The 24,263-nt window shown below is 42.2% G+C and overlaps 1 protein-coding gene across 1 annotated transcript in view; it reads right to left on the bottom strand.

Moving 5' to 3' along the window:
* Positions 1–24,263, bottom strand: part of Mdn1 (midasin AAA ATPase 1) — a 120,310-nt gene that overhangs the window by 8,768 nt on the left and 87,279 nt on the right. The window contains exons 71-95 of the mRNA XM_028779868.1: positions 23,756–23,865; positions 23,141–23,214; positions 22,434–22,632; positions 21,679–21,841; positions 20,647–20,793; positions 19,763–19,889; positions 18,582–18,687; positions 17,853–17,968; positions 16,252–16,734; positions 15,816–16,042; positions 15,236–15,391; positions 14,897–15,078; positions 13,823–13,984; positions 11,492–11,629; positions 10,001–10,139; positions 8,497–8,666; positions 7,884–8,027; positions 7,199–7,346; positions 5,837–6,156; positions 5,433–5,597; positions 4,367–4,468; positions 3,173–3,374; positions 1,648–1,821; positions 1,084–1,247; positions 152–241 (exon numbers count right to left, since the gene is read on the bottom strand). Of these exons, the coding sequence (XP_028635701.1) occupies positions 152–241; positions 1,084–1,247; positions 1,648–1,821; positions 3,173–3,374; positions 4,367–4,468; positions 5,433–5,597; positions 5,837–6,156; positions 7,199–7,346; positions 7,884–8,027; positions 8,497–8,666; positions 10,001–10,139; positions 11,492–11,629; positions 13,823–13,984; positions 14,897–15,078; positions 15,236–15,391; positions 15,816–16,042; positions 16,252–16,734; positions 17,853–17,968; positions 18,582–18,687; positions 19,763–19,889; positions 20,647–20,793; positions 21,679–21,841; positions 22,434–22,632; positions 23,141–23,214; positions 23,756–23,865 (4,208 nt within the window). The remainder of the gene's footprint in view (positions 1–151; positions 242–1,083; positions 1,248–1,647; positions 1,822–3,172; positions 3,375–4,366; positions 4,469–5,432; positions 5,598–5,836; positions 6,157–7,198; positions 7,347–7,883; positions 8,028–8,496; positions 8,667–10,000; positions 10,140–11,491; positions 11,630–13,822; positions 13,985–14,896; positions 15,079–15,235; positions 15,392–15,815; positions 16,043–16,251; positions 16,735–17,852; positions 17,969–18,581; positions 18,688–19,762; positions 19,890–20,646; positions 20,794–21,678; positions 21,842–22,433; positions 22,633–23,140; positions 23,215–23,755; positions 23,866–24,263) is intronic.

Genomic DNA, 24,263 nt, shown 5'->3' with positions numbered 1-24,263 from the left:
TACACTCCACATAGCCAACAAGGACCTGAGGACCATTCAAGGCAGCTTCTCAGTACTGTCTCCATTGGCCTTTTACAAAGGTAACCAGAGCTGAGAGCCTACTGAGTTCTGTCTTTAAGAAAACAGGCAAACCCCAGCAACTCCGACTTACTTCTTCTGCATTCCCGTAGTCATGTGCCTGCCACGCCTCCAGCTGCCTTTCCATCTCTTGTCTTAGCTCACTGACATCTTTTAAAAAGGGCTAAGAAGGAAAAGCTATGTAAGTGGCGGGTCAGGTTGGAATCAATGACTTATCACTGACTGTTCTCCTGTGGTGTAACCTTGTTGTGGTTGTATGCCTGAACTCACAACTCAAACGAATTTAAGGGTGCAATCAGATAATTCCATTTCTTGTTTTCAGGATCAAATGGATGAATGGACCTTTTATCACTTATAAATATAGCCTAGTCAAACAAAAACAAGCCAAATCTCTTTGTGTGTGTATACGGATACACATTTAGGAGACCAGAGGACAAAAGACAACCTCAGGGGTTCTTCTCCACTTTCTGATAAGCCTCTATCGCTACAAAGTCCAATTACTATGGGGCAAGGCTCAGTTACAAGGCTCCTCTTGTTGCTGGAAAGATGGTTAGGTTAGTAAATACATGTCTTACAAGTGTAACCCAAATTCTAGCCTCAGAACCCATGCAACAAAAAAAGCCAGGCATGCTGATACCCGAATTTGCCCTCTGGCTTCCACATGTACACACACAACAAACCTCACTGACCACCCTTGCATGCACCCCCCAAAGTAAAACATTATTATTATTTAACTATCATAAATTGTCAGTTGTACATAAGTGGTGGCCTAGGGTCGAATGCCAATGCCTAAGAGCCAATGCCAAGAACTAGTGCCACCATAATGGGTAAGTCTGGGCACAATTTGTAGCTAACAAAGGATATGCCTTTTGCCTAAAGATTATGTTACACCAAAAGTACTCTTAAAAATTTTGGTAAGACTTGATATTCCAAATGAGCTATTCCATAAAAGTTCTAAAGTAAATTAAAACTAAAAGTTAACACAGCAAGCTAGGAGTTCAGTACTTGGAAAACTGAATCCACAAGGAATTGATGAAGTGTATGAATAGTTGAATCTAGGCTTCTTTCTGGTCTCTCATTCTCTGTCTCCTGGTGAGGTGTGGTTGTTCTTGGGTCTTGGTCTTCTTTTGTTTTAAGTGTTTGTATATCCACCTCCATCTCACTAGAGCCTATTTTCACAGAAAGACAAGTTTCATTACCACGTGGTACTAGTGCCTGTTCTAACAACAAATCAAACCTCAACTCAACCAACAATTTCCACATGTGTCTCTCTGCTCCATTTCTTCATTTTCTTTACTCTATGCTTAAACTTTATGTAATAAAGGAATCTCTATGATAATTAAGAGCGTACTACTTTGCTTTTCCAAATATACTTTAAAGAGACAGACGTGAATTTGTCAGAGATTGTTTCCCCCCTTTGATAACTGATCTTCAAGACTCTCTTGTCTGAGATTATGATAGGTGAATTACTCACCTAAGCCAGATATTAGAATAGCCAAGAGCAGAGAGCAGACTTGACGACAGCCCAAGAGGACAGAAAGTATGCAAGTCTGCTCACTAAGGACTCACCAGAGACTGCAGCACTGTCTGTGGACTTGACTGCCTCTGGCTTCAGCTGCTCCGTGTCCTCTGCCCTGATCAGCTCCTCTTCTGTATCCATGAGGATATCTTCTGTCTCCTCCTCCTCTTCCTGATCCTGTCCCAAGGCCTCTGCAGTCTGCTGCTGTTCACTACTGGCCACATCTGCCAACAGAGCACAGAGGTTTAATTCTTCTGTAGAGAAAGGTGATGCTGAAGAGATTATCATCTCTATCACTTCCACCTTTCAAGATTTTACTAAAGCTGGTTTGCCACTGACCAACCATGGGGCCCAGACACTTGCTGGCCTAAACACCTCCTGCTGTTCTACTGACAGACATGCTTCTAGAAGTTACAAAGATAGTATGTACCCACATATGAAAAGAGAAACTGGCATTTTATGTGGGTTTTTACTGAGGCAAACAGAAAAGAGAGAATGAGTGTGGACATAAGACTTTAAGTAGCTACTAAGAACTATGCTTGGAGTAATTTGTGAATAGAAAAACTAGATATAAAATGAGGGAAAGAAGCATTTTAATCTTAGACAAGTTCAACTTAAAGTCCTTATAGTTCTTAAAGATTTGAGAACATCTATAACCATATCTCTGACAGCAAAAGCTAAGAGTATACTCTTGCCAAGGCATAATTTTGTGTGTGTCTGTCTTTCTCTCCCAGACAAAGGATTTCACATATAGATTGGCCACAAACCTGCTATGCAGTCAAGGATAACCTTGAACTTCTAATCCTCTGGAGTGCTGGGATCACAGACACCATACTTAGCTTTATGTAGTAGCAGGAATCAAATCCAGGGCTTTGTGCATGCTAGGCAAGCATTCTTATCAACTGAATTAACAACCAGAACTCAGGATCCATTCACCATCCACTGCCCATCACCTTCAAGTAACTCAGCGTCATAAGTTCATAGGGACCCAGAATAGGGTCTTGCCTTATTAGAAGTGATGACACACAGCCTAATGTGAGGAAGGAACAAGCCCATGTTCCAGCCTGAGGGAGGATGTGGACCAAGTATATTTACACTGATAGACTTTCTCTTCCGTGTTGGAAACACACAGAGAAACAAGCATTGTCATCATCTCTGTCCTGTGCTCAGAGGTACATATTATCATAGCAGTGTACTTCAGGAAGAAAGCAATGCCAAGACAAGGGAAGTGTGATGACTGGCCACTGACGTCATCCTCCCCATTTCTATTACGGCTGCTCACTGTTCAAGGACTTCAAGAATGTTCAATACCAAGAAACTGAAGGTCAGCACCAGGTTTACAGCATGTGGCCAGCTGTCTATGAGGAGAGAGCTTACCCCAAGAACCCTGAGCATTTACACTGGCTCCAGTTACCTTAGTACCAGAAACAGGTTGTATTTCTGCCTTATAAAAATATTATATTGAGAGAAAAGAGCTATTTCTCCCCCATCTACTTTGCCAGTAGATGGCACAGTCATGTGCCATAAGCTCAGAGAAATGTTTGGTGAGAAAAAGAAGTACTTCTAGCACCATACCATAGGTTTGTGCGTCATATGCATCACTGCCTTGTTTAATATGTTCAAACGTGTCTGCATCTTCCACCTGAGCCTGGGGCTGGGCTGGCTCCTGTTCAGTCTTTCTGTCTGTGTCCACAGTCCTCAGCCTCTTACGCACACGCTCATTGTGGTCACCGATGGAGCGTTCATTGTCAGCCTGTCCAGGTCTCCTCTTAAAGCTCTGCAGGAATTAAGGAGATCTTCAGAGCCTTATTTGCAAAAGTGAAACATCAAAACAACCAACGCTCATTCCCAGGGACAGCCATACAACAGTGGGATCCAATACAGTTATTAAAAGAATGGGCTATTATACGTTTACATAATTTCTATGATAACACTCCCCCACCCTCAGCTCCGACTGGTCTTGAATTTGCTATGCAGCTATGATAAGTTTTCAACTCCTAACCCTCCTGCTTCTGCCTTCCAAATGCTGAGATAAAAGGTATATGCCACCATGACTAGATCTATGATATAAATTAATAAAGTCAACAAAGCAAAGAAACATACATATGTATATGTGACACTGGTGGCATTCACCTGTTCTGGGAAAGTCCCTTTGGAGGTTTGGGAAAACAGCAAGTAGGCTTTTAGGGGAGTGTTTTGTTTGCTTTTTGAGAATAGCAATTTCACAAGCATAGATACACCTCAATTAAACACTTCAGTTTGAAAGGCAATGTACAATAATGTACAAAGAGTAAGCCTGGTTAGTTGGTGCTGGATGGCAGCACATAGCACAGAGCAGGGAAAACCTTCTGGTGGTGGTGGTGGTGGGGGTCTTCTTTCTAAGCCTGTCATTTATCAGCCAAGGCTGGAAAGGTTGCCATTTGTTGTTGTTGGAGAGAGAGAGAGAGAGAGAGAGAGAGAGAGAGAGAGAGAGAGAGAGAGAGAGAGAGAGAGAAAGAGAAATGAGAGTGTGGTGTGTGTGCGCACAGCAACATGTGCATGCAGAGCTTGTGGAGGTCAGAGGAGGAATTAGGTCTCCTGGAACTGGAGTTATAGACAGTTATGAACTGCCATATATGTAGGTACTGGGGACCACACCAGGGTCCTCTGCAAATGCAGTAAGTGCCCTAACTACTGAGACGTCACTCCAGCCCCTTCATCTGCTGTTTATAGTCACAGCATCTTTTTCTGCCTGCCTTCATCTCAATGTAATCAGAGAGTGTCAGAGACCTGTGTATTTCTGCTGGTCTGCTGCTGGGAGGACAAACGCGCAATCAAGTTGGATTCATGGCCTTCTGCTTGGTTTGCATCCGCGGCTCCACTGCCATGTTCCTAAGAAATTCAAACCAAAAAAGGAGGAGAGAGAAGAATTATAGTCATGGCTGCTGTGTTGCCCTGGTTCCAACCTCTCTCAGTGTTCTACTAATTTCAGTGGGCTAACTCCCTGTAGTCCTGCCTGCTACAGAATCCCAGCGTTAACAAAGCCCCTGCTGGCACACAGCAGCACAACACCAACACACTCCTGGGGCCCTGGCTTTGCTCTGATTCGTTTCTTGTCTAAGGGAACATGGGTCTTATTCTGACAGGCAGACAGAACAGGCCCAATCATCGGCCAGCTGTGCACCCAGAGGTGTCACTCGACTTTACTGAGGCATATTTTCCTCAAATATCAAATGGAGAAAACAGAACAGCATCATCTATTCTTCAGAGTTATTATGGAAGACTGTTGCGTAAAGAAAATGCTCAATGAATAGTGTTGGAAAGATTTAAGAAATACAGCTACTGCTGGTGAGTGTCTGGGCTCAGAGCAGTGAAGGAACATGTCAGTGATGTCCTGTCTTCCCGCAGCCTGAAGAGCTGCCATTAGAATACACCACCACTAGGCCAAGAGAGAAGTAGTCTCTTTGTAAAATTTGAACACTTAGAAGCCCAGCAAACAGCAGGGAAAAGTCACACCATTAGACCATAGTATAGGGTTGTCAAGGAAGCCCAAATTTGACTTTTCTTTTCTTGGAAGTTTTTTGAAAAGTTAACACAAACCTGATGTTTCCATAGAACTTTAAATCTAGTAACTATTTCTAAGTAAGGACATCACTCAGTTTACAGCACACACTCTTAATTAACTGGTTCCTAAAAAGCATATACAAAGAGGCAAACAACCATTCTCTCCAAGAATGGAAAATGATCCTTTTCACATCAAACAAACAAACAAACAAACAAAACACAAACACACAGACTGACACACGTTGAAGAGAACATGATTTCAGACAGACAAGAGGCAGTGGTGATCTATCACCTCTTTGCCTTGCTCCTTCTCCGGTGCAGCCCCAGCTAGTTCCATAGCCTGTGCACTCTGCACACTGTCCACTCCAGTCTGCCCACAGGAGTCGTGTTCCTTTCTCTCTGTGGCCTCTGGCACTGGCTCTTCAGCATCAGACTTCTCCCCTTCCTCTTCCTGCTTCTGCATAGCAAAAACAAAACATGCTGTGGGGGATGAACACAAGGGTGCCTACCAGGAAGAAGATGCCCACCCCACTTCTTGCTAAGGGGTGTGGGGAGGAAGAGGGACTCTGTATGGAGGAGACTGGTTAGGACACAAAACTCTGTAATGGTAAGGAAATACGTTATAAAAGATTCTGCTAGCATTAAGTGTTTTTCCTATTGCTTTTAATACAAGAAAAGCTCTACATCCCATAATACCTGGAGCTGGAGATCTTGATCAGCAGGGCTGACACCACTCTCTCCACCTCCATCAGTGGCAGCCCTGTCTTTCTCTTCCTCCTCCTCCTCCTCCTCCTCTTTCTCTTCCTCCTCCTCCTCAGCATGCTCTTCTGCATGGTTGGATGCATCTTTGTCTTGGTCATCAGCTCCTGTATCCATACTCTCCTCGCCTTCACTGGGGCCTTCCTCAGGCTCATGTGGACTTTCACCTTCATTCTGACCAGCCTCAGGCTCTTCAGTTTCATGGTCTGCTTCTTCCATATCTACTTTTTTTTCTTTGATCTCCAAAGGATTCTCTTCTGATCAAAACAACCATTTTTAAAACTCTTGATTTCTTAATCTGGAAGGTAGCTACATAAATGTTTTGTTCAATCATGCATGTGGTAAGGGGACAGATATAGCCAGATATGTGTGGATGCTGAGGTTTAACTCAGGTTGTCATGATTGCAAAGCAAGCACTTCAGTAACTGAGTTACCTGTGCGAGGATCCAAATTTTATTTATTAGAAGAGTATCCCTATACTTTGGACATTTCAGAAAGCTATTAGCCAGTAACATAATTGTTCTTTGGCTCATACATACTAATCTAAATGAGCCTAAATAAAATAGGTATTTTAAGGAGGATAGGATACTATATATACTCTTGGCAGTTTTAGTCTTAATTTTATGTATGCTTGGTTGCTGGAACTAGGATTAAAGTCAGATTCTAAAACTAAGATTTTTATATTCATGGTCTTAGATCATTCTTTGTAACTTGCTTTTTTTTTTTTTTGTCTCAACATATATCTAAAAATTATACATAATTAAAATTAGCTTTCCCAAGAATGTAACTCAGTCAAATCAGAGAAGCTATCTAGCATCTTTCTGTGAGGTTGATCAGCCTCAGGTTCTTCAATTAGAGTTTCCTATTATCCTCAGAGGACTCCCTAAGGATGAAATGGGTAGCAGAAGGCTCTAGATGACTGTCATACTATGTATGACTTTCTTGGGATTCTTTGCTCTCATTCTCCACTAGCTAAAACCATTACTTCTCTAGAAGAGCTGTGTAAGGGCCCTGACAGGTCCAGACTGCCTGGTGTGCACACTGGTCTGCCGGGTGGGAGCACGGTAGAGGTTAAAAGCTTTGGAGGAAGAGGTGTACATAGTAAAACAGCATCGGTCATCGGCCGTGCAAAATGTAGGATGGGACGTGACAACAGGAGAGACGTATGCTGGCCTAGGGGTTGGAGGTTTACTCAAACTGGAAGGGAGCTAGCAAAGCGGTAGGTATCTCTGGCCTTGCCATGCACCCACTGCCAATGACCTCTAGCTATGGGCATCTGGAAAGATGGATGGACTGTACCTTCTGCTTCCTCATTGTCTGTGTCCTCGCCACCACTTTTGTCCTCACTGTCAAGTTTCAAGTCATCTGGAAGGTCCAAGGCCTCGGGTTCTGGCAGCTTTTCTTGATTGCCATGATAAGGGTCTACCTCATTCTCATCATATTCCCTCTTTGGGATAACAAGAGAACAGGGAGAGCAAAAACCTTGTAAAACCAACGGCTATGATTTCTTTCTTAATATCACTGTAACATTTTAGTGATTTAATAGTAGTTCTTCAGTCTTTCATGTTAGAACTTCAAATTTCATTTTCTGTATAGACTCTAAGGGTAAATGGCACTCTGCTACTTAATGTTAAAACCCAAAACTTATGAAAAGAAATAAAGGACCACAGATCTTAGCTTCTAAAACATAGTTAAGATAAACAGTGTATTAGCAGAAACCAATAGTTAAGATTCATTAACAAAATGTTATGAGCCCCTTCCCCCAACTATTTAGTCCAGACTGGATGGAAACTCATGATCCTCCTGCCTCGTCATCTTGAATGCTAAGACTACAAAAGTGCATTCCACCATGCCTGGCTCTGATGTACTCTTCAATAAAATTGGGGAAAGGAATTGATGAATAGGAAGGAAAAAATGTGTCTTAAGACATTCAGAGGACTGTGGTCTGTAGTCAGGAGATGAAATACCACCAAAGGTCCATTACCTCATCAATCTGTTCATTAATTTTCTCTTGGCCTTGTTCAACATCTTCAGGTTCTGAGTCTTCCTTCTCATCTTGATGTTTTTTATTTTTGTTCAAATTTCCAGCATCCATGTTGTCATCTTTAGCAACAAGTTCAGAATCTTCCTAAATGAATAAAGAAATAAAGACAATTCATCCAGGAGACAGTTTTATAGCCCTCAGATCCAGATGACTTCTGCTGTCGGCAGACAGGGCACTACTACTCCTGTAGTATATGGATACAACCACCTCGGTCTGCCCCAAGAGCAGCAAGAACAACAGGGTGGAGAGTGGGTCTGATGGACAGACATCATATTCTGCTTCTGCATGTCTGCCCCATCCTGTTAAGTCTTAGCCAGGAGCTAGGGATGCAGCTGTGTGGGGGAGAATTGGTGTGGCATGGATGTTCCCTCCTCAACAACATAGCAACTCATGGGAGGACTTAGGTCACACTGCTGTACGCTCTGAATATGAGGTAAGAGAGAAAAAAAGAGAAAAACCAAGAAAAGGAAAAGCAGGAGAAAGCAGGCAAGAGCTGGCAAGAGCAGCTCCTCAGTCAGGGCCTGGGAACTCTGGAATCAGGGCTCTTAATTACCTCATCCATCCCTGGTCCCGTCTCTTCAGCTTTACTGTCATCGTCTTCGTCTTCTTCCTCATCATCTCCCCAAAGCCGCTCATCTAGCTTGTCAGCTTCCTCGCCATTGAGATTGCCCATCTGCTTGTCCAGGTCTCCATCCTCACTGTCAGACTTCTCATCATCCTCTTCTGAAAGGGAGCATGCTACATTTAGTTAGGCAGACAACCCACCAATCCAGGTCTGCATGTGAAAAGGTAAAGAAACTTCCCAGAAAAAGTATCATTAGGATTAAGACTGGGGGCAGATGCCAAGTATTTCTACCAGGCTTTGCAAACCATTTGAAGGAAAAAGGACTGTCAGGATGTCTGGTTTAGTTGCAGTTCAGATCTATGAAGTGACAGACAACTGCATTCCCCGTTCTTTTCTTTGAACATTTCACTATTTTTCTCAAATACCACTTCACTATGCATTAAATGTACAATTAATGGGAAATTTCTTTCTTTCATCTTTGGTCATCTTGCCTCTTTTGGTGATGGGTATACTCTTATGCTTCATTGGCAAAAATTTATGCATTTCTTGTACTGTAAATTAGCACTCATTTCTGTAAGACCATCGCTTAAAATAAAACACTATATTTCAAGTTAAAAGTTTCTGTTTTGCCAGTAATTAGAGTAAGTGCTGAATTAATGCACAGCATGCCAGGTAATGATGTGCTATAAAAATAATATTATCATATGCTTACAATGAGGCATGTGCATAAAATGTTAAAAACAAAACGAAAAGTGAACTACAGAACTGAGTAGGGTCTATGTGAGTGCCTATACGCCACAAATATGTTTTGTTCTTACAGTTTAGAAAGAAATATATATTATTTTTTTATTACTTATGTGTATGTGTGCACATTTATGAGTGTAGGTGTGTAGTCAGGAAAACCATAGGTGTCAGTTTTTGTTTTTCCCTTCATGAGACAGGGTCTGTTTTTCTACTGTGTAACTCCAGTTTGTCTGCTAGCTTCTGGAGTTTCTCCTGTTAATGTCTCCCATGTGTCCCTAGGACAGCTGGGATTACAGATGCTCTGTGAGTTTGACGCTCTGAACCCAGGTATTCATGCTTCCACGGTGGATGCTTTTACTCACAGCTTTTCCCCAGCTCCATAATGCTCTTACAATTAAGGAAAAAGTCCATTTAAAAACAAAAAAAAAAATCCAACAGCAATAAAAAACCTCAACAAACAAACGTAGAGCCAAGGTGTTAGAGGTCATCTTTTGTATTTCTCTGTAGACCACTGAGCCACTTTATCCAACAACTCAAGGTTGTGGCTCACTCAAAGGAGAGCCACTAAACTTGTAAATCACTGCCGTGGAAGGGATAGTTATGGCACGCAGGGCCACGGATGTGATCTGCAGCTGTGTGAGCAACCAGCTTGGTGCACTTAACACAACAGTGTCTTACTGAGGTCCTACACGTTTCTGTACACAACATTTAGTATCTAGAGAGCAGGATGAGAGGACACATCTCAGACCTTGTTCAAGCTCGCCATCATGCATCTTCCCGTCAAAGTCTTCTGACATCTCGATGGCGTTATCCTCGCCTTTAGTATCAGGCTTTGAGTCAAGGTCCTCCTCGTCCTTCTCTTGACCCTTCTGAAATGTATCTTCTACCTTTGGGAAAAAATGTAAGAGCATCGGTGAACACCGTGCTTCATCTATGCTTCAATTCTACAACACACATGCCAAGGTTAACAGTGTGAAAGTACTGTGCAGCAGGAGAGAAGAAACAAACTAGAAACCTGATAATGATGGCCACACGCACTGATTTACGAAGGCTTGCTTCACAATTCTGGAGTAAATTTTTATTTTATTGATTTTAGAAAATACAGAACATTATTTGGCTTTCTTCATGAGAACTGTAAGAACACTACCACCATCATAAAAAAAACAAACAACCCAACCAACCAACTCTCAAATCAGTATTCCAGAGATATTTGTAAAGAATATGAATTCTTGACAGGAGTGATGATGCAAGTCTTTAATCAAGCACTTTCCATGACAGAGTTACAGGGGGAACTGTACTGAGTTTGAAGCTAGCCTGGTCTATACAGCAAGAATTCCAGTCCAGCCAAGGCTACACAGAGACACTTTGTCAAAAAAAGAGAGAAAAAAAAATCTAATGAGGTGTGGTAGCATGCACTTGTTAATCATAGAACTTGGGAAGATTTCAAATATGAGGTTAGCCTGAGCTACCTAAGAGCATGCTGACTCAGCACTCCCCCATATACCAGTCTTCTTATCTGAATCTTTTCTCTTTGTTTTTTGTCACTTTGATCGTTAGAACAACAGTGCACTTTGGGAGAGAGATGATTTAACAGGTAAAGAGAACTGGCTCCTCTCCAGAGAACCTGGGTTTGATTGCTAGTCCCAAAATGACAGCTTACAACTGATGGTATTGGGTGCAGACATACATGAGACAAAACCTCCTTATATATGAAGAAAAAAATCTTTAAAACTTAGTAACATTTTATCTTACTTTATGTTTGCAATGGACTATACTTTTCTATTAGTTTCTCATAATTTTAAATCTTAAATTATTTTAATTTAGAGAAATACTCTATGACTATGTATATTAGAGAAATATAGAAAATTTGACAAGTACACTGACAAAATAACTCCAAAATAACAACTTGTCCCCCGACCTCTTACACATGTATCCCTTATTCTACTCCTGCACAAAATAAAAATAAAATGTAATTTAAAATTAAACAAAACAAAACCAATTATCATAGGCCCCCAAAATACTCTTCAGAAATCATCAGCGAATACCCATTTAAAATCAAACTGCTAAGGTCACTCCTTCCAAGACTACAATCCTAACAAACGGCTGAGCCGCAGAGGTCCTGTGGCGTTAGGCTCTGATTTGCAGCTCTCCCCAAGCTCTGGCCTCTCTAGGACTCTGTAGATCAGCCTACGTTAGGACAACACTGAAGAGTCAGCTTTCACAAGCCCTGTGAACCCACCTGTTCCTCATCTTCTATCCGGTCACTCACATCCTTCATGCCCTCGCCATCTCCGATCCCACCTCCCTCGTAGTCATGGAACTGTGTTGCTCCTTCTCCTGCTGAATCTTCCATCAATTCTTTAGGTAAACAAAACCCCTTGAGGGGAAAAGAGTTAGCAAATGTTATAAACCTGCTCAAAATGCAGCAGATTTGACATTTTTTTCCCTCTCAGAACTGGCAAGGATTCTACAGTTTCACAGCTTGAGATTTTAAGATTTTAACTTTGTAGATGCCTCTGGCACACAGTAGTGCTAGGTTGCCAAGACAAAAACAAGAATAAAATATACCAGAAGGATAGTTAGAATGGTTACTTAGGAGGAAGCCACTGAACAGAAGCAGAACCCAACCACTGAGGAGAGGGCAGAGCACATCTACTGAACAGAGGAGACAGGCTCAGTTACAATCACATTAGGAAAGAAGCTTGAGCCAGGCGGTGGTGGCGCACGCCTTTAATCCCAGCACTTGGGAGGCAGAGGCAGGTGGATTTCTGAGTTCAAGAGTTCGAGGCTAGCCTGGTCTACAGAGTGAGTTCCAGGACAGCCAGGGCTACAGAGAAACCCTGTCTCGAAAAACCAAAAAACTTGAAAACAAATACTACAAGTAATGGCTCTTAAGAAATTTTATTTAACAGAAAACACGCTATTGGTCAGTTCAAGGATGAAAATGTACTAAAAAATGAAGCTACCACATATTAGAGGTCCAAGATTAACAATACTGTGACTCTGCTACAGTGAAACAGCATTCTAGGAACTTGGTACTTAAAAAAAAAAAAAAGATGTATTTATTTGTTTATTTTATGGATATGAGTACACTGTAGCTGTCTTCATTCACAACAGAAGAGGGCATCAGATCCCATTACAGATGGTTGTGATGTGAGCCACCATGTGGTTGCCAGGAATTGAACTCAAGACCTCTGGAAGAGCAGCCAGTGATCTTAACTGCTGAGCTATTTCTCAAGCCTCTAAACTCAGTGCTTTAACTAAAACCTAAGCCTACTACTGAAGTTCTATGTCATACCCACCCTAAAGCCCAGCACCACTCAGAAAGGCTGGATGACTTAGAATAACCCTTAGCAATCACTTCCAAGTTGTATACATTTTTAGAAAGCTAATTGGAAATGGTCAAGTATTTTCCTACTGAACTACATTATCATTATTTTCTAACATTCATGTTTGTATGTAAAGGTAGTTGTGCATATGCCATGATGCATGAGTGGGGAAATATGTAAGAGTTGGTTTTCCCCTTCTACCTCATGGGTTTCAAGAACTGAAGTTAGGTTGTCAGGCTAGGTGACAAGTCCTCTGACCTGCCAGGCTTATTTTAAAAGATGTGTTCAGATATAGGCAGATGAATGAATCCAAACAGGGGTGAGATTCAGATACCCTTGGCAGAGCATACCACTACAGTAGCTCTAGTATGGACAGCCTCCACACTGCCATGCTGCTATGGAGCTCAGGTAAAGGCCTGCTAGCAGACACAGAGATGAACACCAAGGCACGTCCACCACTGTACACTACGCTTTCATTATCTTTTGCATAGTTTTCTTCAAGAAGTAACAAGAAAGAAGACAGGGACAAACATGAAGTCTAAGCCATCACTCTCTGGATGTGAGCCCTCTGGATAGCTTCCCACTTTCTAACTCTAGGACTTAAGAAGTTTAAAGTGTTTACAAGTCAAGACTCGTATTCTGTTTTTAATCTCCTACCTCACTTATACTATACTTAGCTGAAAAAGATCTCAGAATACTAAGGAAGAAATCAAAGAAAACTTTTTCAAGTCATTTGATGGTGGTGCTCATAAAAATACTAGTAAGTAGGATCAGATCTACTTGGGAAAGTGTCCAACTTGAGTCCAAGATCTGTACTTTCTACATCGCACCATGTTTGCTAGATTTCACCAACTCAGAATCAAAGGCAGGTCTACAACTCTGCTGCTTTTTGCAGTTAGTATATGTATCTCAATGAAAGAACAACATTATCCTCTTTAGCACCAAAAGCCCTTTTATCATTTAATCATAATCTGAAGGCTTCAAGTATACAGGAAGAAAGGCTGACTTAAAGAGAAGGCAGCAGTCTTTAGATAGCCCCTTTCATCAAGATGAGGATTTGCTAGTTTTAAGATTGTACTGGAAACCTGCTTGGCAATCAGGTTCCAGACTAAATCCTAAACCCACAAGGAGCAGACCATCTCCTGCTATCTCTGAGTCTATCATAAAAGCCCAGCAAGCCCTGAAAGATGTGAAATGTCTGTGTGTGCTGTTCCATGGCATTCCACACCAGCAGTCCTTACCTTCAGAGCGAGTTCTGTGAAGGTCTGGGCAAGTACAGAGAGCAGCTTTGCAGTGCTCCGGTGAGTTGCCAGCGATACAGTCAGGAAGAAGAGGATAAGGTCTGAGAAGCCGCAGAGCATGGGTATCAGGCGCACTAGCAAGCCACAGGACTGGCTGAAGACCTGGGACAAACAAATGCCCAATCACAGTGCTTAAGAGGCACTCTCTTTGGAGAGATGGGATGCTTTAGAACTAGACGGTAGTATGGTACTTGACCTAGGAAATGTGCTGAGAGTCATCATGGTAAGTAGCATGTCTTTTAACCTCATCACCTAGCTCAGACTTTTTCCTTATGTATATTCATCAACATACACTGCACTTCTCAGCCAGTCAGTTAGTAGTTAACAGTACCATCACCATCATCATCATCATCATCATCATCACTACTAATCATTATTTTTGAGGCAGGATCTTACTGTGTAGCTCAGACTGTTCTGAAACTCACCTAGTAGTCATGGTTGGCCTCAGATTCATGTTGATTCTCTTGCTTCAGTCTCCCAAGTGCTGGGATAACAGGTTTGAGCAATGATACCCAGCATTATTATTACCACCTCCTAACATGGATACTGCGAATCAAACTCAGGTCCTTTAAAAGAGCTGTATACACTCTTAACCATTTAGCTATCTTTTCAGCCCACCATTTTAAAAAAAAAAAAAAAAAAAAAAAGGTACTTATAAATAAATTCTACAAATATACCAAACATGGCACTAGATGCAGTGAAACAAAAAGAGCTGCTTCTCTGGGCTAATCACATGACTTCTGTTTCTTACTGATAGAGCTCAGACCCAGGGGCATGTGATGGGGATACGAACTGAGCCCAACACAGTGGGTATTCTGGATGGCAAGCTCTTTTGCACCTATCAGAGAGCAAATGCTCAGTCTTTTCAGAGCTTATCAATGACTAAATCCAGTGAGCTAGTAGGCACTGGGATCTGCTAGGGAGTCCCCTGTCCCCACCTGGAGTCACTTTTCAAATGGCTGTTATTACTCATCCATCCTGGAGAACACTCACTCTGCCAAGAACCATGGTTACCTTGTGCTTGGTGGTGTTTCCATCCTCGCTGCACGACTTGAGCCTCTCCAACAGCTCGGAGACAGAAGAGATGACTTTCTGGACATGTAAAGTGCTCACACTGGCCCACAAGTCGTCCTCTAAGAGTTTTGTTAGATGTCCTGGCTGCAGGCGCTTAAAACTTGCCTCTTCTTCTTTTCCTCCTAAACACACAAGCAGCAAAACTAACTTCTTCAGATCTCTACTCATGCAGCCTATATCTAACATCTGTTTTTAGTTAGCCAACGAGCCCAACTGTTAATTTTAACTATTAATTATGTAAGTTAGAACAACTGAAGTTTGCACAACTTTCAGACATACCATCCTCTTCTTGCAGTTTCCAGTCAGCAGCACTGTCTTCTGCTTTCTTACTGTTTCTTTCTGCCAAGTTCTGGATGGTGCAGAGAATGGCCCGGATGGCAGTTTCTACTTGCTCTGAAAAGTCTTCAACAAAGCTTTCCTCCAACATCTGGTTTCCTAGTAAGCAACACAGTGCATAGCAAAGCCAGAACTCACTCCCTGTGGTGTCTCTTGAATCATGAGTAATACTCATGTGTTACTTTTCAAAATGCTGTTTAAATAAAGTGCTCTATTATTTGCTAGCTGCTATTTCAACCTGTGCTGGCTCTAAGGACAAAACCAGTAGCTTCCTTGCCTGTATAAACCTAAGAGCTCATCATTTTATATCCCTGTTACAAAAAAAAAAAAAAAAAAAAAAAGAAAAAAGCAACAATAGTTACAGTAGTATGTACCAAAACCCAGCTTATTTCACATATTGGCCTCAGGCATTTGAGCCAAGGGAAATTGTAAACGATGAATGAGCCTCTGCTCCTCCTAGGCACAAACCTCCAACAGGACAGACTGCATTTGATTTGCCATCACCTTACTTCTATGTCCTCACCTCCTTGCTTGTGTGCAATGAACAGACGTGCTTTCCAGGCAGTGAAGTCATCTATGGCTTTACTGACTTCTCCTCTTAGATAGTCCAGGCTTTCAACTAATGCCATTTGTGAATCTGTTTGTTCAACCTCTATCCCTGGAAGAATGAACAAGGACGCTAGGCCTTGCAAATGTGCTGACACTTGGGACAGGCAATTCAGCCCAGAAGAGCAAACTTCAAAATCTTCCCTGCAACAGAAATATCACAATGTTGAAAGCCACACTTACTCCCCTCTTCCTCTAACCATAGCAAACATGCTATGTCTCAAAGTTTATAGTTAGATATATGTTAAAGCACCATATAGGTTTGCTGAGTGACAGGATCAAACACAATTCTTTTCGTGATTTTAGCTCAAGCCTGTACAAGCAAGAAATGGTCAAGACAGACACACACTTACCATGTATGAAAGAGGGTCTCACATGACTGCTGCCTAATTTTGTCAACACCAGCTTTCATAGTTTTAATAGTTTTCAGCATCTCTGTCAACCCTGCAGTTGACTGTTGCCAAAGTGGATCTTGTCTCCTCATCCGGCAACCAGAAGGCAGCTGACTTCTAGGTACTGGGGATGGGTAGCTCAAATCAGAGGCAAACAAGTCTGGCATTACCCCAGCTGTTGGCCCTTTGATATTATTTTTTTCCAGATGAGAGGCAGAAGGGTGTTCCTGAACTGGAGCATCACCGTGGCCTTCAGTCGGCCCTGCACTGGGACAGCACTGGAAGAGCCAGGAGAACTGCTCCAGGAGGATCTGACTTTGCATGGCCAAGTGCTGCAGTCGCTCTGTCCACTGCTGTACACTGTCCTGAGGTGGGAAGGCCACAGGATAGACAGGGGGCCCAGTCAGTCTGCTGTGAATCTCTTGTACACAGCTGAGGAGGTTCCTGTGTAGAAAAATTCGGAGAAAAGACAATGGCATCTTTATTCATGCCACCAGGTTGTTTTAAAGAAAAAATTTGTTTGTATGCTTCTGAACAAGTATAGTTTTTCATGAAAATAAGAAAGGCTGGGAATGTAGCTCTGTGGGACAGGGCTCACCAACAGGAGGCCAGGTTTAAGCACACAAGCACCTACACACACACCTACCCATGCATCTACCCACCCATGCATGCAGGTCAGAGTTCCCTAGGTATGTTCTTCGCAGAAGTTAAGAAAACAGGTAAGGGCTGGAGAGATGGCTCAGCAGTTAAGAACACTGACTGCTCTTCTAAAGGACCTGAGTTCAATTCCCAGCAGGCACATGATGGCTCATAACCATCTGTAATGGGATCTGATACTGTCTTCTGGTATATCTGAAGAGAGTAACAGTGTACTCATATACATAAAATAAATCAATCTTTAAAAAAGAAAACAGGTAAAAAAAAAATCTGTATTAAAATGTCTTGTTAAATTAAATACATTCTTCAGTCTTTCAGAAAAGGTCTCAAAACTCATGCCATTATCAGCAGACGATTCCAGCCCTCTGCCAGATGTCAAATAGTCACAGCATTGCAGTGATCTCAACTAAGCTACCCTGCAAATGTACTGTTTTGTTAAATGAACCCAATGAGTTGAGCAGAAATAGAAGCCAAACTGAATACAAGCCAAGAATCCCAGCCACGAATCCACTCAACAAATGCTAACAACCTTCCTAACTCTCCCCATCTCTTAATTCTCTCTCTCTACCGAGGAGCAAACTGCTCTGGGGAAGCCTAAAAGCCCGACAGAAGCCGACTAAACTCCAGTCCCAAAGACTAGGGAGCCACCCGACCAAGAACACACCCCTGACTACCAGTAAAGTTGTCATTTCAGACCCAGTTTACACACTCTTCTTACTATTTTGGCTCAGCCCTGAACTCAGTCCATAGATTTCTGCCAGTAATGCCATGGCCTGCCATCAAAAGGAAGCAGTAGGGTCAGAAGAAACTGTCTGCCTCTTTGGGCTCAAATTCACTTCAGGGAGTGGAGGGTCTCCCTCTCAGCATGTAAAGCAACTCGTGCCACCCTCCTTGCCAGAGCATACCTGAGGATGATCCACTGCTCAGTCAGTGAGGTCAGAGAGCGACGCTGTCGGATGAGCAGCTTCATCAAGTGTGCTGAGAAACCTTTACATCTGTCCACATTAGCCATGCCGAGTTCCTGACAGGAAGAAGAGAAAAGCACGCTGAAGGCACTGCTGACAGCCTCGTCCTCCCAACACATGTACCAGAAGCTCCATCAGGAAACTATTTCTTTCTTAAAAAAAAAAATGTTCTTTAATGTGTTTAAGAGTTTTGCCTGCATGTATGTACATGCATCGCATATATGTCTGGTGCCCTTGAGGAACTGGAGTTACAGACAGTGATGAGGTACTATGTGGGCTCTGGGAACTCAACCTGGGTCCTTTTAACAACTGAACCATATCTCTAGCCCCTAAAAGCTATTTCTTGAAATAGAGGTTAACCTATCATATAGAGTAGGGGTGAGCAGCAGTGCATTCATGTTCTCTAGCAGTGGCTTCCAGACTAGCTTCTAAAGATCATTGACACCCATGAGGAAGAACGAGGTATAACACTGAAAAATGGACAAGGGTGGTCTGCTCTCAACTCGCAGGAGTAAAGTGATCCTCTTGGTAAATGTAACAGAACTTAGAAGATGTTCTGGGATTCACACTAACTTACACTGATTTAAATGGAACAAGCCTGTCAATGCCTGGTAAGGATGATTCATAGATGAACAGAACAGATGCTTTCCCCAGCCCGTGTCAGTCTACCTTGACAGGAGTTGCTAGTGCTGCAGTAAGCCTGGTGTGCCGTGCAAGACAGCGATAAAAATACTTCTGGCACCCATCCCACAAAGACGAAATTTCTGTGAGGAGCCTAGGAAAGAAATCAGGCAACTTATTGTATTAAAACCACAACAATTACCCACTGAAGATCCCAAGGACTCAAGACTTCTGAGAACGTTTAGGTGTAACCCAGAATCAACCGTTGAAATCGGTATATCTGAGCAGGATACTTAGCACTGGAAGCATTACCAACATAAAAGCAGAAGCAATGGTCAATTTTCTCCCGCGAACCCTTTTTTAAATGAATTTGGTGGTGGAAGGTATAGCTTGTAACCCTGATGTGAACAGGGGATAATCAGGTAACGAAAAACGAGGGGCATACATGCACAAAATGGCAAAAGGCACGGACAGTTTAACACAGGGCCACACAGGTGCTAAGCTGATAAAAGTAAACCGGAAAGCATGTGTCCCACCAAAAAGGGGCACAACCCAATCACAGCCACATGGAGACCAAACGGGAATGCAAGCTCATTTGACAAGTTGTCCTCAAAAACTAGAAAGCTGCTGTACAACTTCCCCACTTACAACGCTATTTTGACTTGAATTTAAAATCCCAAAGTAATGAGATTACAACAAATCCAGATCCCTTGCAGAAACTTCTACGTATATCAGAGAACAGGCAGCTCTGTCTCAAAGGTAATCCGTTCTGGAATTTAATATTTTAGAACTTACACATACAAGAGATAACAAAGAAATATGGCCATAAAGAGATTCCCAGTGGTGGGCACACTTTTAATCCCAGCACTTGGGAGGCAGAGGCGGGCAGATCTCTGGTCTATAGAGCAAGATCCAGGATAAGCCAGAGCTACAGAGAGAATTTCTGTCTTGAAAAACTGAGAAAGAGAGTGAAAGAGATCCAGAGATTGATTCCCTGCTATAAGTTCAAGTCAAATAAGCAGAGCTTAGGAGCCAAAGGAGCAGAGCAAGAAGGCACAGCAGTGAAGAACATACTTAGCACCATGAACCAACAGAGCAGGACAGCAGACACAGGAAGGAAAGGTAGAAGAAAATGAATACTTAGTCTATTAAGTGCCAGGTCTTTTTGTAATTTAACTCTTTTGGAAGTTGAGTGACTTCCTCAATGGACAATTCAAAAACAAACCAACCTAGAATCGGCCTCCCGAGTGCTGCTGACTATGGACAATGCGCTCTGGAGATCTAACGGGTGAAGGTGGAGCAACTCCTGAGGACTTTTTGAACGTGCCCAGGCAAGACCTTTTCGATACGACAGACCTGAAATCAACAGCACTCATTAAAGCAAAGAAACTCGGTGAGAAAAAGCTATGCCCCAACATCCCTTCTAGTCAAAGTACAGTTTGTGACATATACCTCCAGAAGCCTGTCAGAAACACAGGCTTAGGTAGCCAGAGAAGACAGTTCATGCCTATACTCAACATGTGGGAAGTCAAGAAGGATCATGGGTGTGAGGCCAGCTTGAACTATGCAGCAATGAAGAAATGCACCAGCTAAAGCAGGGTCAGTCCCTGAATCTCAACCTGACTTCAAGTGATCCTGATGCGGTTCTATGATAGCAGAGTATAAGATACTGCTGAAAGCAGAAAATATCAATTCTGAGATACTTCAGCACAAACCCTGAGAATGTTCATTGTAGTTCATTGTACAGTCAGTAGCAGCTTCCTGTAGGATTTTCCTATGTGTGCCTGCAATCTCAGAATGACATTTCACAACTCTGCCTAGTATTCTGCTTAATACGGTTTCAGAAATTTCCCACAAGCTGCTCATGTTACCAACATGGAGATAATGGCTCAGGGTTTAGAGCACTTGCTGCTCCTCCTGATGACTCAGTTCGGTTCCTAGCATCTCTATATATAGCAGTCCACAACTGCCTGTAACTCCAACTCCAGGGGAAGAGACTTTCTTTTCTGGTTCCCATGAGCACCCTCACATATCACATGTGAACACACACATATTAAAACTTTGAAAAAAAAAAGTTGATTATGTTTTATAGTGTTTCAGGAGCAACCCTTACCAATTTTTGCAAGGTGTTTAAAGAGATCTGATAAAGCTCGATGCTTCTGCATGAGAATGTGCTTGGCTTCTGAGTGTTGCTTTTCCTTCTCAGCAGAGGGATCCACCTTTAAGCTCTGCAGCTCACTTACAGAGGAAATCACTCCACCTATAGGGAAAAAGTAAGATCGCAAGGCCTTACAAACACGTGCATATTTGCTCCATGTTGTCTTTCCCTTGAACTCTCAACAGTCCCTCACATCTGACAAATGTACAATGAACTGTGCTTGAGCTATACTTGTAAGATGCATGAAAATGGTAAAGTAATGTTTCTCTTATCTTCATTATCTCTTGAAAATAAACCAAACCAACCAAAAGCCTATTGAATGAGTACCAACTGTGTGGTTTATTATAGCATGAACTTTAATCACCGAGGGGAGTTTCTGGTAATTGTATTCTATTCCGTCCCTATAGCTAGTATTTGCTAATTCTCTTTAATCTATATTACTTCAGAAGCTCTTATCTGCAGTTCTAGTTCAAACTGCCTCCGCTCCCCCCCACCCCCACCTTTTTTGGTATGTAGTTGGCCTTGAACTTAAGAATCACCTAGTACTCATTTCTGATTGTGCCTTACCATACCTGGCTTCCAATTAACTAACTTTTGTTTTAAAAAGATTTTTATTTTATGTAAGTGTTTGCCTGCACATGTCTGTGAAGCATTTGTGTGTCTGGTGCCTGCAGGCCAGAGGAAGGTGTTGGATCCCCTGGATATTCCATGTAGATGCTGAGGCAGGAAGTCACTGAAATCTCATAGTTTGAGGTCAACCTGGACAACAGAGAAAGACACAACAAACCATCCAAGATCAAAGGCAACCTACTTCTGAGGACAGGGATGAATTTATGACTCTGTGTTATTAGCAGGCTTTGATTTTTTAGCGTACTTGTTTAAATACTGTACAAGATGTCAAAAATGACATAGGCCCTACATTCCCAGCCATCATAAGCCATGGGGAACAGAGCAAGCCCCACTTTTACCTTGGCTGTTAACACTCACCAGTGAACTGGTCGAGGCTTTCCACTAGGTGAGGTAGGGGGCTCTCCTTCATAAATATCAGGCACATTTTTCTCATTCGTTTTGAGAGTCGTGGCAAACGACGCAGAAGTTCTCCCTCCACAGACAAAAGACCGGCATCCTGGCACTGTTCTGTACCTGAAGGCTTTGAGACAGTACAGGTTAATTTTACTCAAGAATCTGAGTAACACTTTTAAATCAATGGACACTAAATTTAAGTCAACTTCTCCTCCCATCTTTCTCCTTCCTCACACAGCAAATAACATCATTGTCATCCCCGGAGTAGAAAGAAGCACATATATATGGATGTTTAGAAACCCGAATTATGGCCAGTGATGGCACATGCCTTTAATCCAGCACTCGGAAGACAGAGAAACAAACCAGAATTATTTCTTTGTATGTGACTGACCTAGCAAGCCATGAAGTTTGAACCTATCAACACAGAACGAACAGTTAAGACTGCAGTTGATTCTCTCCTTTTACCCTTTATGTGGTGTTTCAGATTTCAAAGTCAGGTCATCAGAAGTACATGGCAATCAGTTTACTTTCAAGCCACCTGGCTGTCCTAAAACTATGGTTTCTGCCTAATTCTGTAGCATAGTGAGGCAAACAACCAAATGCTATATGGATCCAAATAAGGAAAACATATTTCTTAGCTAGTTCCCAGTAGACCCCTTAACCTGATATATCTAGCTCGAGTGGCTGGATTAAATATGCACCACCCCATAAGCTAGTACCTGCCATGCTATTGGGTGTGCTAACAGGGTCTCCCTCAGTGCACTGTTCAGACCCTGAATGGACGATGTCTCCATTGTAGCTTCCTCTGTTGGTTTTGGCAAATAGTCAGGCTGTTCTTCCTTGTTGCTCTCTACCAGACATGACTGACAGGGTTCATTCAGCACAGCTTCAAATTTCTTCATGAATTTAAAGAGGGTCCTGATCTCATGAAATAATAGGTGTAAGGTTAAAAACACATCATTTTAAGAGCGTTTGAAAGCAAAGAATTATAATGTGGGCACATGGACACACACGCGCACGCATATTCTCTCTCTCTCTCTCTCTCTCTCTCTCTCTCTCTCTCTCTCTCTCATCTTTTATAGTTGTAGCTACACTAATCTTTTTAGGTATCCACAATCATTTTGGATTTTTTAGGAGAAAAAATACGCCAAATACCATCATCCCACCTTTTCTATAAGAGAAAAGTGAAGCCAGCCACAACAGGGTAGCTTTGCTCAAGGTAAACAGGTAGTGGGTGGTTGAAGACAAGTCCCTCAGGCAGGCACAAAGTATACTCTGCCCAAGGCATACACTTTCCCTGCAAGGAGATTTTGTTTGTGGTAGCATGAGAGTAGTATAGGTCTGGCCATGGAAACAATGTAGTCCTGCAGCCTACCATTCAACTGTGGTTTTTAAAGGTTACTCCCAGTCTTACAAGACAGATTACCTATGTGTCTTTTCCACAGATTGTTTAATGGACCAGAAGCTGACATCATTCCACTTTGATATCTTCACAAATTCCTGAAAGATAAAGGAAGTTCAGGAGATGGCTTTACAAAGCTTGCACCTCCCTTTGTTCCTACATTATCTATTTGTCAGAGGTCCAAGGCCATCCCTTCCCAAATACAGGACCATGTATCAGGGAATATGTATAAGAATAAAAAAAGGGGTATCATGTTATATGCTTCAAATCAATCAAAAAGGGTGACACTACCATCAACAACTCATTTGATAAGCACTGCAGCTTAAAAATCCAAGTTAGTAATGTTCCTCACGTCGGTGTTGGTTCTTGAACTCTACTTATCACTAAAGTATTAAAAACAGAGGCTTCTCCTTGCCCTAAGGCACTCCATGGCACATGCCCCATATATTAATGGCAGACTTCTGAGGTAGACAAAAAACATGGGAAAGGCCAGCAGGGCATAGCCTTTCCTGTGGTGGCTCTCCAATAAATGTCTACAGCCTCCCCTTGTCTCTTACCTCACTATTAGAGGATCAAAGAACAGAACTAAAGAAAAAGGACAGGCCGATTAAAGGTAATTATGACAATTATTCATCTTACTTTAAGCTCTTTTTCTATGGGGGAGCGAAGTTCCATAATTTTAGCTTGGACCAGGTCAAGAAATTGCTTGTAAAAATGGTACAAGTTCCACAGAACACTGCAAAGTGAATCTGGAAGAAATGAAAAAGAAACCAACATGCTACATCCACTGTATGTGCTCCTGTGCTAGCCTGAGCCTTTCTTACTACCCATGCCATAACGTTATGGCACATTCCAGTCAGGTTTGCTAAAAATCTGTCTGAGCTTAGCACCCCTCAAAAATGCAAGCTGTTAAGCTGCCCTATTTTCATTGCCGTTTCTAGCAGATTTACTGCCATTTTTTTCTTACAGATGATATACTGAGAGAAACCAATCCTTAAAAACTCTTTGTCGAAAACTCGTAAAATCAATAGATACTGTGCTTATATTAGAAAAATGGCATATTAAAACGTTCACCTCAACTGCTCATTCACGTACAATATACACTTAATTTATAGTGATGACTTAATTCCAAACCTGCTGGGATGGA

The sequence above is a fragment of the Grammomys surdaster genome, unplaced genomic scaffold (assembly GCF_004785775.1).
Source record: "Grammomys surdaster isolate TR1022 unplaced genomic scaffold, NIH_TR_1.0 97, whole genome shotgun sequence".
Taxonomy (NCBI): domain Eukaryota; kingdom Metazoa; phylum Chordata; class Mammalia; order Rodentia; family Muridae; genus Grammomys; species Grammomys surdaster.
Note: the sequence above shows the minus strand (reverse complement) of the source record. Positions and strands in the feature narration are given on the sequence as shown.